The sequence below is a fragment of the Micropterus dolomieu genome, linkage group LG01, assembly GCF_021292245.1.
Source record: "Micropterus dolomieu isolate WLL.071019.BEF.003 ecotype Adirondacks linkage group LG01, ASM2129224v1, whole genome shotgun sequence".
NCBI lineage: Eukaryota > Metazoa > Chordata > Actinopteri > Centrarchiformes > Centrarchidae > Micropterus > Micropterus dolomieu.
The window spans coordinates 10,165,886-10,183,150 of NC_060150.1; the positions used below are offsets into that span (position 1 = coordinate 10,165,886).

The 17,265-nt window shown below is 41.1% G+C and overlaps 1 protein-coding gene across 3 annotated transcripts in view; it reads left to right on the plus strand.

Moving 5' to 3' along the window:
• LOC123974925 (interleukin-1 receptor accessory protein-like 1) overlaps positions 1 to 17,265 on the plus strand; it is a 242,479-nt gene that overhangs the window by 198,437 nt on the left and 26,777 nt on the right. For all 3 annotated transcript variants that reach the window (XM_046055958.1, XM_046055964.1, XM_046055970.1), the window contains exon 7: positions 14,534 to 14,666. In XM_046055958.1, the coding sequence (XP_045911914.1) occupies positions 14,534 to 14,666 (133 nt within the window). The remainder of the gene's footprint in view (positions 1 to 14,533; positions 14,667 to 17,265) is intronic.

Below are 17,265 nucleotides of genomic sequence, written 5' to 3' on the forward strand. Positions count from 1 at the left end.
AACTGAGTTTTAAAAATGTGTTTGATTTGTTCACAAATAAATGGTCTATCAATATTTCTTCATATCTTAGTAATTTAATATTGAATAAGTTGCCATAGAAATCAGCACAGAGATGACCAAGATGAAAATAAAAATGCCCAGAGTGCTGCCCAGAAATGGTACAATAAACAAATAATACGTTTTCTAAAATAACATCAATGTTTCATCCTGTCAGGGTTGGCAGACTGTTTGCTCTTTGACTGATACATATAATATTATTTTATTTACTTTTCATTTAACATTAGAAGCTGACAGACATTTAAAGCCAGATTAAACTTAGACCCTGGTTAAAATAAAATACTAGTCCATTTTCTGGCTAACGGGGGAAATAAAGTATATAAAGAGTAGGGTGTATATTTAAGCAGCTGTTGGACTGAGGAACGTACATGAAGATGCATCTGATAAATGTACTAAAGACAAGGCAAGGCTCTCAGGTTATCAAGAATTCAAATACTGTGGCAGCAGCCGGTCAGAAGCATCACTCTGTGGAATAGCAGAGTTGTTTACCTGCACAGTAAAGGAGGGGCAACAGGCAAGATTGACTGAAAGACAAGCGAAGGGAAAGAAAGGGAGTAGGCAGTGTAATTTGATCGGCGCATGCTGGGAACTCATCAGTATGCTTGCCATGTACGCCTCCACCCCTCTGTGCTACACACACAAACACACACGTACGCGCACAAGGATGTAGCACAAGGATGCCAGTCAGGATACACAAATAACAGACTAATGTAATCATGTAAACACTCCATCACTCTCATTGTCCCACAGATTCCACATTGCCAGTCCGTAAGCAAACACGCACACACAATTTTGTCATAATACTCGCAGACACCGACCCTAGCTATTCCGAGATTCTCAAGTCTGCTTGATTTTTAGGACTGAGTAATGAACCTCAATAATTCTTAATGCAGAGTTAAACGTGTCTGTAGCAAAAGTTGGCATTATTAGGTTTGTTTACTTCAGGAAATCAGGACATGTTTTTTATAAGGGAAAATATTAGAATAGTAGATGTTTATGTTCCACAAACTAAGGTGGGATCTTGGGAATTGTATTGGCACTGGTATCAATGACAACCAGACCTACTTTTTTTAACCCATGTCATAAGAATATCTAATTGTTAAGGGGGTATTGTTGTGATTTAGTATTGCACTTCAATTGAGTTGGAGACTTGTGAGAGAGTTAGAATTTTCAAAATTGATGCAGTCGAAAAAATCCTGACTTTTATTCTCTTCTATGGATCAAGCTCCACAAAGATTGGATCCTACAATTCCCATAATGCAAAACAAGAACATCATTTTGTTAGACTCCCCCTGCCTTGTCTTTCTAAGAAAGAGATAACCCTGATAATCACTATGACATCACCAGAGTTATCTTCTTAGATTTGATGAATGTCTTCTAAAGACATTGTTTGTGTACAATTGGTGTAATACCTCTTCTAGCAACTAAAATGTAAATGCTTCGTATTTGTATAGTGCCTTTCTAGTCTTTTCGACCACTCAAAGCGCTTTTACACTACATCCACTCACTGAGCCTAAGTGCTCAAACAGAAACTAACATTCACACACTGGCAGAACAGCCACCAGGGGCAATTCCGGGTTCAGTATCTTGCTCAAGGACACTTCGACATGCAGCCTTTAGTCACACTTTTCACTCATTCAATTTTGCTTGAAAAGCCTCATCTGAACTGATTATGTGGGCTTGAACAGAGTATCTGATATGTTTATATTATTTCTGATTTTATTGGAAATCATGCTGATACAGCAATTGCGATATTTTATGGATTATCACTGAACACCGATCACACGGTGGATTTGGGAGCACTTAAATCTCTACAGTAGAGAAGCTGCTGGTCTAACAGTGGATGAAGCAAATAAGCCCAAAAGCTCCTAATGTGCCTGCTGGTTTACAGATTATAACAGATTTTTGTCAGTTTCGGTAGTGAAATGCAGTGGCTGCAAACAGTGATAAAGGGTTTTTGGTGTTGAGTGTGTATAACATCACTGTGCTGGTTAAAAATAAAAATAAAAATGTTTTTTACTGTGTACTTATGGGGTGATTTTCCTGTTAAATTGGACCACATCTGTATGTTTATCATTTTTCTGCACTTGTTCTGCTTCTCATATCTTATTATACTATCATCGAAGGTCTATGGACATCAGTGGATGTGTGTTATTCCACTGTGCCAGACCACATATGTTATCAAATGTTTTTCTCATCCATAAAACATGCACACATTTGCATTTGTGTGTTATTTAAAGCATGAAATACACCAGCATGAAATGCAGATGTGTTCTGATTCTCAGTCCCCCACTGTTACATTCAGGGTACAGTGCATGATTGACAGATCAGCACTTGCACTCTTATATGTATGCACACACCATGATATCCTCCCTTTAAAAATGTTTTCCGACATAAGGTCATAATTTACCTTGCCTCCAGTTACTTCCTCTTCCCTCCCTCCCACCTCTTGATAGTATTGCTTGTAATTTATTGTATTGTTTTTAATTAAATGGATGGCAAGGGGGTTTAAGTACCCAGCAGTTCCAAGATGTGCCATTTCTTATCTGAATTCTAAATTCAGCGCACACCTACTGTAAAGCGGGACTATAAAGCTGAATAGGTCCCAAACTGCTGCGCTGCATGTTAGAGGGATTGAACAGTTAGACAAATGTCACCTTTAGAAGAGAAGAGCGAGGATAATAAAGCGACGGCTGGGTAGTGGTGAATACAAACTTCACAGACATCAGGACACCACAGATTCACGGCTCCAGCAGTCTGGCTTGTGTGTATTCTCAGTCTGGCATAGAGGATCAGAGAGGAAACAGCCTTGGATTACAGAGACGCTTGCCCTGATAAAGAGGAACTTTAAATTGAATGGAGTCACAGCATGTGCAGTGCAGGACTTCTTCCTTTAGCAAAAACCAAACCACAGTTCCACACATAATGTGTTACAAGATTTCAAGAATTTCATTTAAAATGTTCTACAAACTGTAAAAAATATCACATCTAATTGCTTAATTCCCCTATCTGTGTCTGTAGTCCACTCCTTGCAGCACAAACCTCGGTCGGACCATCAGAGTGCTTAAAATATACTGCAGCAAGGGGTCGTGGGTGAGATGGAGCAAATCAATTCGATTATCCACAGTCTAAGCTGAGATGTATGTCTGAATAATCAGAGGGTGAGCTATGGACTCCAAGGGTTTATTCTGTATGACTGGCGTTAAATGTGATTTCCCCATATATCAGGTCATTGGAGAGTATGCCTCAAAGGTTATTTGCTCTAGGTAGCCATTCACAAGACTGATTTTATTCTGATGGTGATCTGACATTCAACAATCACTGCATGATGACCTTCCTGACCTTACAGCATTAAAATCTTTTTTATTTTGCAAATGCACCATTCAACTAGTCTTGTCAGCGCCCCCAAGGAGGATTCTTGTCGCCTTTCACATGGCAGATATTTCCTATTATGGTGACATTTTGTCATCCCCAGACACTCGTGTCAATCGTATGGTAATTTATCCAGATGGATACATGCAGGGCTTTTAAACATGCTTTCTCATCATGCCATGTTTATCAAATAAACATTATCAATTTGACATTTGAGTTGGAGTGTGACAGTTGTACCCAAATGGCCCAAAATCCCGACATGCCCTTTTTGAACATGTGAACATGAATTTATTTACCTCCATATGTTCATGCAAATTGGAAGGACAGAAGCATAGGTAATACAAATCACTCCAATTACTCTGCCTATGCACCAGAACACCACACACACACAAAGGCAGAGATCTCTCACTGTGCTTTTCTGTGAACATGACGGACAGGGACAAAGCAGCAGGACGCTGTGTAGATGATGCCGACTCTCACCAGAGCTCTAACCTTTCCCTCAGCGTCCTTCCTGCAGAGTCTCTGTTTCCTCCCGGCCTCTCTGTCACACAGTCCTATTGTTTGTCTCTGTCCTGATTTGGCACTCATTTTAGAAACCTGTTTATGCGTAAAGTCCCAAGACATGCTGCAAGGCATGAGAGAAAAGCAGAAAGGTGAGGTAGGAGACAAAGGAGAAGAAATGAATAGGGTGTGTAGAAATAGAAAAGAAGAATGAACAATGAAAAGACAAACTGATGAATTGGGAAGTCATGACAGCGAATATACTGGCATGGATTATTGACAGTTCAGTTAGCCAGTTAGCATCAGCACCTGTACACGTAAATGACATTTGTAAATAGGGCTAAAACAATAAGTCAAATAAGCAATTGGTCAATAGACAAAAAAGTAATCAACAAACCTTGAAGCATCGTCATCTTATCTGCCTATGTATTTTGAGAGAACATCTCAGTACACGAGTTCCTACCTCTAGAGAGCGACAGGCCCACCATGTTAACCTTGTTCTCTACTGTTCCTGCCTCCCCCTGGAAACACGTGATGCAATGATTTCCAAACCCCCTAACACCAGCTCCCTCCTCACCTCCTCCTGCAGCTAGATTTGAGGTGATACATTGCAGCAGCTTTTCCTCCTGCTTTTTCAAACCTGTTCCACTCATTCACTTCATGTTGCGGCATCGGTTAAGTCGCTGCCAGACTTCCTTGCTCATTCGGCTCACATGCGCTGCAGATAACCCAAACACGCTGCCTGCTGAAATGCTGGGGAAAGCACCTACAGTCCCAACCACTCTGCTGTGTCCTGTTTTCATTACATGGACTCCCCAGGAGAGGGTATGGATATAGCACTCTCACTCTCTCTTGCTCACTGAACACAGTAAGCTGTTTTGATCTTGGCTGGTGAGTTTGCTCCACTGGACCATTTAGGGACTGGATTCTTTTCACAGATGGCTTTCGAGACAAGGGCCACTCTGCTGCAATAAGGTAGATCCAATCAGTGCTTTGGTGAACCCTTGGACATGTGAACATAAAGTATAAAGAATGACGGCTGTAGCTCAGGAGGTAGAGCAGGTCGTCCACTAATCAGCAGCTCGAGGATCCGATCTCCGGCTCCTCCAGTCTGCATCTGGAAGTGTCCTTGGACAAGATACTGAATCCCAATTTGCTCCCAATGGCTGTGCCGTCCATGTGTGAATGTATTAGTTTCTGTTTCTGATGAGCACTCTGTTGGAACCTTGCATAGTAGCCACTGCCATCAGTTTAAGTATGTGACACAATGGGGTGAATGTGACACATGCTATACAAGTACAGTTACCATGATGGCCAGAGTGATAAATGATAAATGAATGTCCGTATGGTTTGAAGTATGTGGACAACCCTGCCCACATTTTTTTGTCTGGTGCAGTTTTTGGTTTGGTTTTGGTTTGTGCCAACTAATGGAAATCTTAATGCTCTAGCATACAAATGTATTTCAGACAATAGTGTTCTTCTATCTTTATGGCAACAAGGCCCTTTCCTGTTTCAACATGACAACGCGCCCTTGTTCAAACATGTTATCCAAAGTTTGTGTGGGAAAACTTTACAAGCCTGTATACAGCTGGGATAATTATGGAACGCCATCGTGACCGACCTTACTAATGCTTTTATTGTTGCATGGGAACAAATCCCCGCAGTCAAGTTCCAAATCCTGTGGAAAGCCTAAAGAGTGGATGCCGTTATGGTAGCAGATTAATACTTATACTTTTGGAGCAAGACGTTCAACAATCACATGCTGTAGTAATGTGTATCTGAACTCTGAACATATTTGCCTATGCCAGATCAGATGATCATGGTCACAACTGTCCAACAATCATGCTGTCTGATGTAAAAGACATAGTTAAACTCAGCAAGCAGGGCTTCCCTGTGGCTTTTGGGTTAAAACACCGGCCATGAACCACAACATCCCTATTTTAGAGTACTACTGTCAACTCACTAATAAAGGCATACAATTCCTTAAAAAGATAAAAACTAAGCATACGATGGCACATGCTAGTCTTGCTATTAGGGCTTCCTAATGCATCATAAATCTAGAGTCGCTCCCCAACATTTTGTGGTGCCTGACTCTCATTTTCATTCCCTGATGACCTTGCATCAGGACATTTCCAGAATCATATTGTGTGGTCTGATCCAAGAACAAATTCATATCCAGAGTGTTTGCCTCTGCAGCATCTGCAATGTAAAATTATATTTTTAGGTTTGTGTACATGAAGTGACTCCCTTCACTGGGAATGCATTGACCTGTTTTAGCTTGTGTGAGTAATACAAATTTTTTTTTATGCATGTGTAAATAATTTAATGCTATGTTGCACATAGTTTTTATCATTCATTTTTATCATTCTTTTGTTAATTTCATATTTTTATATTTATATATTATGTCTCTTGTTATACACCCAGTCACCAAAGCAAAGTGTAAAAATTACTTGGCAATGAAGCTGATTCTGATTCTGCACTGCTGCAATTTGTCATGACTGAACCACACAGGGGCAAGAAATAGTATTTCATAGATTCAGCAGCTCCAGAAATTCAGCCATGCAACTGCCATGAGTCATAACATTTCATCATTAATAAGCAAATTCGAGTGTACATAAGCAAGGTTGGATGGGACCTTTTGAGCAGTAAACCTCCATTTTATAGGAATAGATTTAGTTTCCAATCATGTAGCACACTGAAGGAAAGCACATGAAGGTGTGTGCCGTCTGGCGGTAGAGAACACTTCACATCCCCTGGACAATAGTTAAGAAAATAATTCATTGAAAGCAATGCTAAAATGGGCCCAAGCTGAGCATCTAACCACAGGGAGCTTCCGCTAGGAAATGGGACTGTTGGGGGTGTGGGCACGCTTCAAAGGTGAACCAGCAAGGCCTCAAGGAACCTGCTATTTAGTGCCATCAGTCCCTGATTTGAATGTGTCTGTCTTTCTCGCTCCCCTCCCATTACATTTTCCATTTTCCTCAGCTCTCTGGTCCCCCATCAGTAGCTAAACTACATGGTGCCACTGAGGGATTCTCTAGATGGCCCCATCATTCTGCGCTAAGCCCGCACGGAGGCCTTCCTCTACCTGCGTAGCCCTGCACCAAAGCCCAGTAAGCGTTCAGGTCCTGTTGGTATCCAATCTCTGTCTTCTCACTGTGAGGGAAGCTTTTTTTTTAGATTGTCAGCTAACAGCAGCTTCAGCATTTCAGACTAAGAATCAGGGATTTTAACAAAGTTTCTACATAACTCTTTCCTCTGTATCCATGTAAGTGACAGGCCACTTTGAAATGGCAGGAAAGGAAACATCTTTATATGTCTGAGGACATGGTTCAAGAGCTTGGATCAGTAACAATATCGATGAGGGGACAGACTGACAAATGATTCTGTTTAGGAAAAGCAGAACAATATCCAATAAAGCCATAATAGGCACAGCCCATTATGATTCAACAATGCCTCACAAAACCATTAGTAAAAATAGTTGACACGGCTATTCCCATCATCATCTGATGCTTTACTAATTGTGGTATTACCTTGTTTCTTCCATTCAATGTGACATTTGTCTAATGTTTTGTGAAGTACCCTTTAAGTGTTTCATTAATGTGTAATTAGCTTTCCATTAGGAGAATTCAACTGTGACTTCTCCACGCAAGATTATAAGGAACATGAGGTTTAACATTGGTAATGATTCTTCGCTGGATTCGGTTGCAATAACAGGCGCTGCCTTTGTGCTAAAGAACGTTGTGTTATGAGAACATCAATGCAACGAGTAGGTGTTGATCTTTGCAAATGTCATGCTCTGTTCCTCAAGGCTCAAATTGGATGTATTATTCACCCAGCCTGTTTGTTTCCCACTGCCCTGTAATATTCGTCAGTTACCTTACAGTATATAATTTCTAGACACGACGTGAAAATTGTAATTTACGCGACACATCGTTGAGCATTTCCTTTTAAAATTGCCACATGTTAACATGCTTATAAAATTCAGAAAAAACCTTTTAAACATTGTATTATGTCTCTTGATATCTGTTTTACCTGCATTAATTAAGGGGACCGGCAGCAGCAGTTTGCCTGCTTATGGATAATGAGGAGCAATACCAAGTATGAATAACAGGAAATTGACCAGACGCGAGGGGGGGTGACGCAGCTAAATGAATAATGAACACAGCACAGTGAATGGCTGCATTAAAATATGTGTGATTGGAGAGGTTCAGGCTGTAATAAACAAAATAAAGTGAATGCTGAACAGAGAGACAGTTAAACTGCTACATCTGGCAACGCCGATGTGAGTGGGTACCCAGCCACTGCAATTACAGGGCTCCATCACTAGTGTAACCCTTTACTGCCTGGATGTTTTGCTCGAGCAGATGAGCTCACGCTCAGTCAGAGCTTGTAAAAATGTTTTAAGGAATCAATCCATGTTGCCCACTGTATCTGGGAAACCCCCTTTCACCATCGACAATCACATTATCTACTGATTCAATTCCTGGGCTTCTTCTCAGTCCAGATCAGCCGCTCGCTATCCTGCTGATCACAAGCTACAGGGCAATCTTCACATCCTTTTATGTAGAGCCCAGACTGTTTCTTTAAAAGGAAGGACTAATTAGAGAGTAGAGGGAACATCAATTCGGCTGGACGAACGGAGTTTTCCCCCAATGCCAGAAGTGACAGAAGTGTCATTCTGACATTTAGTAAAGAGGTTTTGGTTGTGCTTTAAAAGCACAGGCTGTTAATGTTGTCCAAAGCAAAAAGGCTATGGCCTTTTACGACTAAAGAAATAACTTTAACATTCTACCTCAATAAATTCACAAGTATACACAGATGGGTGTCAAATTGAATGAAAACCCAAAAGAAAATGCCTTAATAAGGTATTGGGTCACCATGAGCCTTCAGCACAGTTCCACTGGTCTTACGTATAGATTCCCTAAGTTTCTGGAATTCTAATGAAGGGATGAACACCATTCCTCCAAAAGATATACCGTCATTTGATGTTTTTATGATGGTGGTGGAAAGCACTGCATAACGTGTCTCTCCACATAATCTTCCCCAGCAATTGAATTGTAGATGTTCACATTTCTTTTAAAGGACATCCATTTGTCAACTACATGATCAATCTTAAAGTTTCTTTAGATTTTTATGTATTTGCCTTATGCGATCTTCCAGGCAGCCATTGGCCTACATTAAGATATAAAAGACAACTTGCAGAAAACTCAAACTTGCTTGCAGATTACAAGTAATTTTAAAAGTGCTGTTGCTGTGTGCAGCATTTGTCGTTAATTGCCAGCTCATACATTGCTTCCCATTTCACCAACAACATTAAACAGGAAGCTATTTGTGTCCTCAATGCTGTTGAGATTGCAAATGCCCCTTCCTCTTGCCTCTCTGAAGTATTATTCCTGCTAGCTGCAAGGCTTAATTTATTAAAGGCTCTTAAAAAAAGAAAAGAAAAAGAATGGCTTCCCTCCTCAAGAGCCGGATTGTTTGGATCTGAATGGGAAACACTGGTAGATTAACTCAACATGGATGGTGCACACGCTGATAGATCTGTAATCTATGTAATCTTCAGCACACATGGGTTCACTCTGTGTTGGAAGTCTTGCACATCTCCATGAAGAATGTTGTGTTTTCTCCCTTGTGTGTGATTCCTCTGTCTAGCTCTTGTTTCTCGCTCACATCCACACTGGCAAGCACATATGCCCTCTTTCTCTCATGCTAGCCTATACCTCTGTCACATGCACATAGACGCAGACAGAAATGCATAGATGCCAGCGCCCTCCTTGTCCTCTTCTGTGTCTCTTTCCCTGGTTTTCCGCTCCTCAGTGGTGTTTCATGGTTTCATAGCTTCCAGTCTTTCTGCTTAGCCACGGGAATCTTTGCTGACGTCTCCATCCTGCAGCCATAGCTACTGAGAGAGATGCTCTAGAGGCGAAAGGAGATAAGAGAGAGGAGACAATCGCATTAACCCCACCACCACCACCCCCCGACCAAGACCAGAGTTGGGATTTAAATGTTAGAATCTGTGCACTTAAGTCCCTTCACAGCTGTTGGTGCATTTCCCAAACTGAGCACACGACCTCTGCCCGTGCAGGCTTAGCTGCTCACAATAAAGCTGGCACAAATTAGCACGCCGTCGTTAAGGGAACAACATGCAGCCATATGCATGAAGAGCCCCTTGGAATAAGTGTTGGAGAGTGACACCACGGCTGTTGTCAGCACTGCAGTGGAGCTGTCAATGCTACAACACAACATGCTGTTCGGATCCACGGGTGAAGCCTCTTGACATCAAAGGTGGCACACAAAAGGATTCGTGTTTCCTTTTACTGATGTCTGCACCTGTCAAAATGGTGTGTTTTTGTTTTTTGTTGTTGTTATTGTTTTCATGTGTTCCTCCTGCACACCAGCCTGCCATCCTGCTCTGTAGCACAACAGAGACCCCTGGTGGAATGGGGAAGTACAGCAATGTGTGTGTGTGGGGGGGGGGGGTCCAAGATAGATCCTAGCATCCTCTCTTACACACACACACACACACACACACACACACACAGCCCTTGTCTCTCAGCTGTGACACAAAAATGCAAAAGCGTCCTCCAAACTTGGGGCCTTTTTTGAATCTCCAAACCAGATTTTCCCTGTTATCGCTTTAGCTATCTTCTGAGCGCGCTATACTGCACTAGAGGGCCAAATTAGAGCAGGCCTTGGTAAAATAAAATCCCTATTATCTTTGAACTAGCAAGTACCCAATTATACGCCACAGTTATCTCCCATCTCACAGACTTCTGAGTCCTCGCCACAGGGCCAATGAGCAAGGAGTGCTAATGAAGAGATGCTGAATCACCTTTTTGCCTTCCTGGACGCACAACTGGTGGAGCCTCCTTGATCCTTGGCGGCTTCTTTTATGGATCAGAGTCATTCCCAGGCTTTGATGATGTGGTTCTTTTATTTTTCGCCCCTGGTGAGCCTGCCGCAGCACAGGCCACACACTCATGGATGCGCTGTCGGCTGCAGCATGTGTGTGATAAGTGTGAAAGAAGAATGAGAGGTCTCTAATCTGAGGCAGGGGGAGAAAACAGGTTTAAAAGGGGTTTATCTGTTTCCAGCCACATAGGATGTGTGTGCAAAATGAGCCGAGCAGAGAGAAGAACCCCTGCTGATGTGAAGGCAGGGAGTTTGTCTGTTGATGTGTTTTCTCTGCACTTTCCTACCCCTCTGTTCTCATGGTCCTCATCATCACAGGAAGCCTATCTGTACATCACGCTGCCTGCTAGTACAGAAAAATGACCTCAAATGTCTTGATAGCTGACTTCTCTCTCTCGTATTCCTTTTTCAGTATTCTTCCAGTCTTGCGTTTGCTAACTGGAATTTCTTTTGGTGCTTTTGTTTTAACTGCCTCAACTTTAGCCATCCATCCATCCATCCATCATCAACCGCTTATCCTGCGTACAGGATCGCGGGGGGACTGGAGCCTATCCCAGCTGACATTGGGCGAAAGGCGGGGTACACCCTGGACAGGTCGCCAGTCCAACGCAGACTTTAACTATAACTACCATATAAATCTGTTTAAAATGCTCCCAAGAAACATTTTAGGACATTGCATTTGTTTCAAATAGCCTATTTCATGTACATCATTTCGGTAGTATTGAGCACATAAACTCAAGCCATTACTACTTAAATTCTTCAAGGTGAAGTTGTTACAATTTGTGGGAGAAACAGGTTGGTTGGACCCAAATGAAGACACGGGAAACAGGCAGGTTCAGTTCAAGAGATTTATTCCAAAACTAAAAGCGAGCACACTTACAGACTGAGTCCAGAGAAATCCAAAGGCATTATATCCAAATGAGCAACGAAAGAAAATCCAAAAAGGTAATCAAGACTCCATGAGACAGGCAGGAACATGAGCTGGGGAATAGCAGGACAAAACACTGAACGAGACAGGGAAACTGAAGCCACGACAGACAGGGCATAACACGAACAATGACAAACAGAAACACCAGGTAAATATACACAGGGACTAACGAGCAGGGCGGGAACAACACAGGTGACAGGTATCAAGGTTGCCGAGGCAGCAGGGAAAACAGAGAGACAGGCAGGCAGAGTGATAACTGGGGAACAGACGGAAGAATTGACAGGTTGACATGGGGCAATTTTAATAATCAACACAGACAGAACACATGTTACAAAACACCAAACAAGAATCCAACTTCAGAAAATAACAGAAACCCATGTAAACAGACAAACACCGACCAACTATAACACAGGAGTCATAACAGACAAAATCTAAACGAGAACACAGAGTACAGAGCAGACTAAAGTACTAGAAGCAAATACTACAACATGAGCTAAGGCACAGGACTAGGAACTAACTAAACAAGACTACACAGAGAAACACAGAACCAAAAACAGACTTAAACAGGAAAGACATGAACACAAAACCACACTCCTAACAGAAGTATGTGGGAGCACTTGGATGTGACTGAGGTTTGGTTCAAACCTTTAAGCTGTAGTAAAATTATAGGTCATTATACATTACCAATGGATCAAAGAACTACGTGTAACGAGAGAGCGGTTGCTTGTAGTGATGGACACACAGATAAAATGACAATTTTGTGAGCTTGTTAAGTTGGCCCCAAGAGGCCAAAAAGTAAATATCAACTTTCCTATCTCCATCTATTTCTAACGGGAGGTTGTGTGCAGAATGGTCAAACCTGCTCCTCTTTGAACTCCAACTCTTGTCAACATGCTTTCTTTGAAGCTGTCACACCTCATATTTTCTTTTTCTTTTTGTCTGTGGTATCTAAAAGAATCAACCTCTTCGATCCTGTTATGTTATCATTTTGTCTGACGTCAGTTTGCAGGTTTCTACTTCTGCTTAGCAACTTCCCGGAACTTGCTTGTCCTAAAACGGTGGTCATGGTTGCTAAATAACCACCATCGCTATGCAGTCTTTATCTAATCGTCTCACTTTACTTGCACATTGTTGCGGCTCTTAAACAGTATTTGAAAAAAAATTGAATTGCTACAACTGGGATGCAATCAAGCAACCGCACTGCAGCATTGACCTCTGTTGGCAAAGCATAAACACCCTTTATTTTCTCATCACATACACACTGACAGCTACGTGTTACCAATAGCTTCTGTGTAGTTCTTCTGGGGAATGATGGTTGACTCAATTACAGTCTAGTTCAATGGACCCACAAGGGCAAAAAGCATCCCATCATCATCACAGGAATGCAGGTATAATTGAGTTGACAGTATACAATTTGAACTCCTGCTTAGTGTGTATAGAAAAAGCAGAAATCGGTGTGGATTGTGAGTTTTACATATATTAATTCATTAATAGTGCAAATGACTGTCCTTAAAAGCTATGCCTTACTTTTACATATAAAATTTACTAAAGGACTTGAAATTCAAATATACGGTCTGACAGAGAAAGGGGCCTGCTGAAGTGTATAAGAGCTTTTACGAAGGTACAGCAGTGCTGCGAAGTTGTGGTGAAAGAGTGTTCAGGAGAGTGCTTTAAGGTGTAAGAGGCCGTCAGGGAATTTAAAAAGTGTCTGGTATGGTTTAAGATGGCACCCCTGGAGAGCGAGGGATGGTTTTAGGAACTGAGGGGAATCAAGAAGGCTGTTACATTGTTTTTGAAGAGAATGGGTGTAATAGCAGTAAACGCATATAATTCTAGGTGGCTGATGCTCATTGTTGCAGTATCAGAATCAGATATGACCATTTATCCACCACCTGAGGGGCACAGGGAAAAAGTACAGATGTTGTGGTCATTTTTAGATTTTTCATGTTCAGCTGCTGGCCATGTGGCCTGGTAACTCTCCAATGCACGCCACTTACAGTAGATGCTGCTGGAATAGTGTTCATTGTGTAGCTTTTGCTTTCTTTTGCTTTTATTTTTTTTATATGTTGCACGTTTTTATGGTGGTGCGAAAACCACAAAGCAACATCCAATCCAGGGTAAATCAAATCTTACACACACTAGCAATGTCACAGACCATTGCTTTATTTAATGGATGTCAACTGACGCTTGTAGCACACACAAACGAATGATAAAGACAGTAGTAGTCAAAGTACAGAAAGTGCCAGGGAGTAAATGTGATAAAATTGCTGTTTTTGTCTTAGAGTTGACTCACACTGATGCTGTGATGCTGTATCCTAATGCATTACCGCACATCATAACCTAACATAGAAAACAATTGATGCATCATATGCTGCAACTTTGATGTTTGTAGCGTCATTCGGTAGCTGGAAATGATGTTTAACCATTTGGATAGGAAACTGATGGTAGCAGCATCCGTTTCGGTGCACCAATAATGTTTTATGGTTCCCCTTGCTTTTTTTATGTTGTTGATCACAAAGGCCCCAGCACTCTGTATCAACATTCCCTGCATACCACCTGTTGTGCAACACATGTGATGTTCTTCTTGTATTTTACACATGGAGTGTTGGAAAATAGTGCAAAGAATTTGAATACTCTGGCTATTTATTAATTAGGGAATCAAAAAGTAGACACAGCACTAACAGTCTAATTTATACATTCTCATCTTCCATGACGATTCATGCGGGTGTTACCTCATATCCTGTGTCTTGTCTCCCGCAGGAAATCCTGTCAACCTGACGTGCAGAGCGTTCTTTGGATACAGCGGAGACGTCAGTCCACTTATATACTGGATGAAGGGGGAGAAGTTCATCGAGGATCTGGATGAGGAGCGCGTTCAGGAGAGTGACATCAAGTAAGACTTTCAACATCTACACCTAAGATGGTTTGTTATTGGCGATTAGGATTTAAGACACAAAACATAATTAAAACCATTAAATGGGCATATATTCTGAACTTGTTTTTATAACAGGGCCCGAACAATATATTATGACAAATTCATGAGGTACCCTGGGGCTGAAATGGTAAACACCTATTTAAACCCAGTTATCACAACTGTGAGACCACACATCAATACACACAACAATAAAAGGAACTTTTCACTACCAGGCTATCATTTCAATGATATTCATAAATGCTTTATGCGGCTGTTTAATAATGTAGATAGCTATGCATTCTTTATCATGTACAGTATATATGCACAGTTCAGGCATTGCTTCATCAGCAATCAGTGATTGCTTTGCATTGAAATCTGAGTGCAGGCAGCAATAGCAGAGCAGCACAGCAGATGGAATCTCCGATTGAATGTCCATGTTAGCTTCCTTTTCTATTTCGGTGACCTCCATCTTCTTGCTCACACTCATCACTGGAAACAGAGGTCTGTTTACTCGAAAATCAGGTGAAACCCTGGCGGCCAGGCACACACTACCTAAAGCTGGTTGACCATCCAACAATGCCACCTAATTGGCTGGTAGGAAGCAGTTTTTTTTTGTTTGTGTTTTTTTTTTTTAAATCTCTCCTTGCTTTAGGTTATGATGTATTCCAGTCATATGAGGAAAGGTTGTTGTCTTCAGGTTTCAAGTGGTATATAGAACATTTTTCATTTGTGGTTTAAACTGCAGTGCTTGGTGTGAAAAGTCTGGTAAAGTTAATCAGGAGAGGCCAGACTGTACAGAAAACACCTTCAGGGTATTACAACTTTGCAGCTAGCATTTGGCTGAATGACAAGTTGATGTTTTCTGAGAGTGGTGGCTTTTTGTTTTTGGCTGGCGCTCCATTCAGGTCATATTGGGACAGAGTCGGAGAAGAGAAGGACAAAGTGTTGTTTTAGCTTGAACACAGTGACATATGAAACTCATCCAGAATATTAATTGTTGTTTATAATTAAAATAAACCATACACAAACTACAGCAGATATAACTATTATTTTCACCTTGATGGATTTGCATTTAGCACATGTTACAACACTGTTGAGTAATTTATTGAACCATGTATTTAAACATGTGTACAGCCACACAAGCAGAACTGTGAGACTGTAGTTAGGCACAGAAGTGCGTTAAGCTATATGCTAACATTAGACAAAATCTGCAAGTGAGAAACTTGATTGATTATCCTGCCTAGATGATTGGCTGGTCATATCATGTGTGATTTGTTACTAACTCACAGGTTAATTGGTCTTCATTTGCTGTAATCAACATCTGGGAAAGGTCACTGTTTGTCTCTTTGGTGGACTGACAAGAGACAAGCAATACACTGACAGTGTGCCTCACCCTCAATTTATTTCTAGATGATGAGCTGATCTTCAGCCAGTGAAGGCCAATCAAAGCAAGAGTCAAGTGTTGAACCCACCCCCTCCTTATAAGTATAATCAATTCTCCTCATCAATGGAGAGTTCCTTAGTCTGTTAATACACATAGTGCAGATACTCCTGTTAGTACTAAATATCAATTGTTAACTCTCTCTAGTCAATAAATACAAGCAACAAGCACAATTGTCAAATTGTCAAATTAAGTGGGAGCAGGAAATTAGTTAGGAAATATCAAAATAATTAGTAAAATAAACAGAACATATGTCTTGACAGACATCCACATGGGGAAGGTGTTGCTTCAGAATTAACATAAAGTAACTGAATGTCATGTATTTGTGCAGTGGTGCGGTCACAATCTCTCAGATGCTGTTACCAAAATATGAACAAATAATCTGCCCCTGAGTTGTAGAAGAAATTCTTGATTCTTAAGAATGTGTTTTTGTAGTGGTGTCATCACCAGGGCATTCAGAAAATAGGGTGGAGGAAGGAAAGTGCATCAAACTAAGGAAACAAAATCATAAGAAACCGCTCCCTGTTTAGTGGTATACAGCCATGCAAATATGTTTTGAGATATCTGTTTCACCCCAGTGTTTCCACCCAGGTGGAGGGAAAGTCAATGGAATTTTGTTTGTGGTGCTTACAGAGTTGGAAAAAATGTACCACCAAAATTGTTTTCCAGAAAAAACATCCTGGTTGCTGTGAATCTCCACAGACCTCACAAGGAATAGTTTTCATATGGATATATTGTTTTGGTAGAGAGGTGTGTTTATTATCCAGACTAATGGGGACATTGTTTATGCGAAGGAATGGTGCTCTTGTTGAAATGTTATTTTTCAATGTTTAAGTATTGCAAATTAAATTTCACTCACTTCCATTAAAATTCCAATGGGGGTATAAATCTCAGAGACAGAAAAAAATAAGCTGCTTTCATGAGATACCTCTAGGGATAAGTTGTTTTTTAATTTGGGTTATATAGCCAATCGAGAGAAGGAAAGTTGATTGTAACCATAAACAAACAGGCAGGTGGAATTTTGTGCAGCAGACAGCTACTTTGTCAGAAATACAACACAACAGCATCTGGTGTATCTGTTTAAAGTGCAAATATGATTCATTTCCTGTGGCTGCTTCACAATAAAAGCCACCCAAT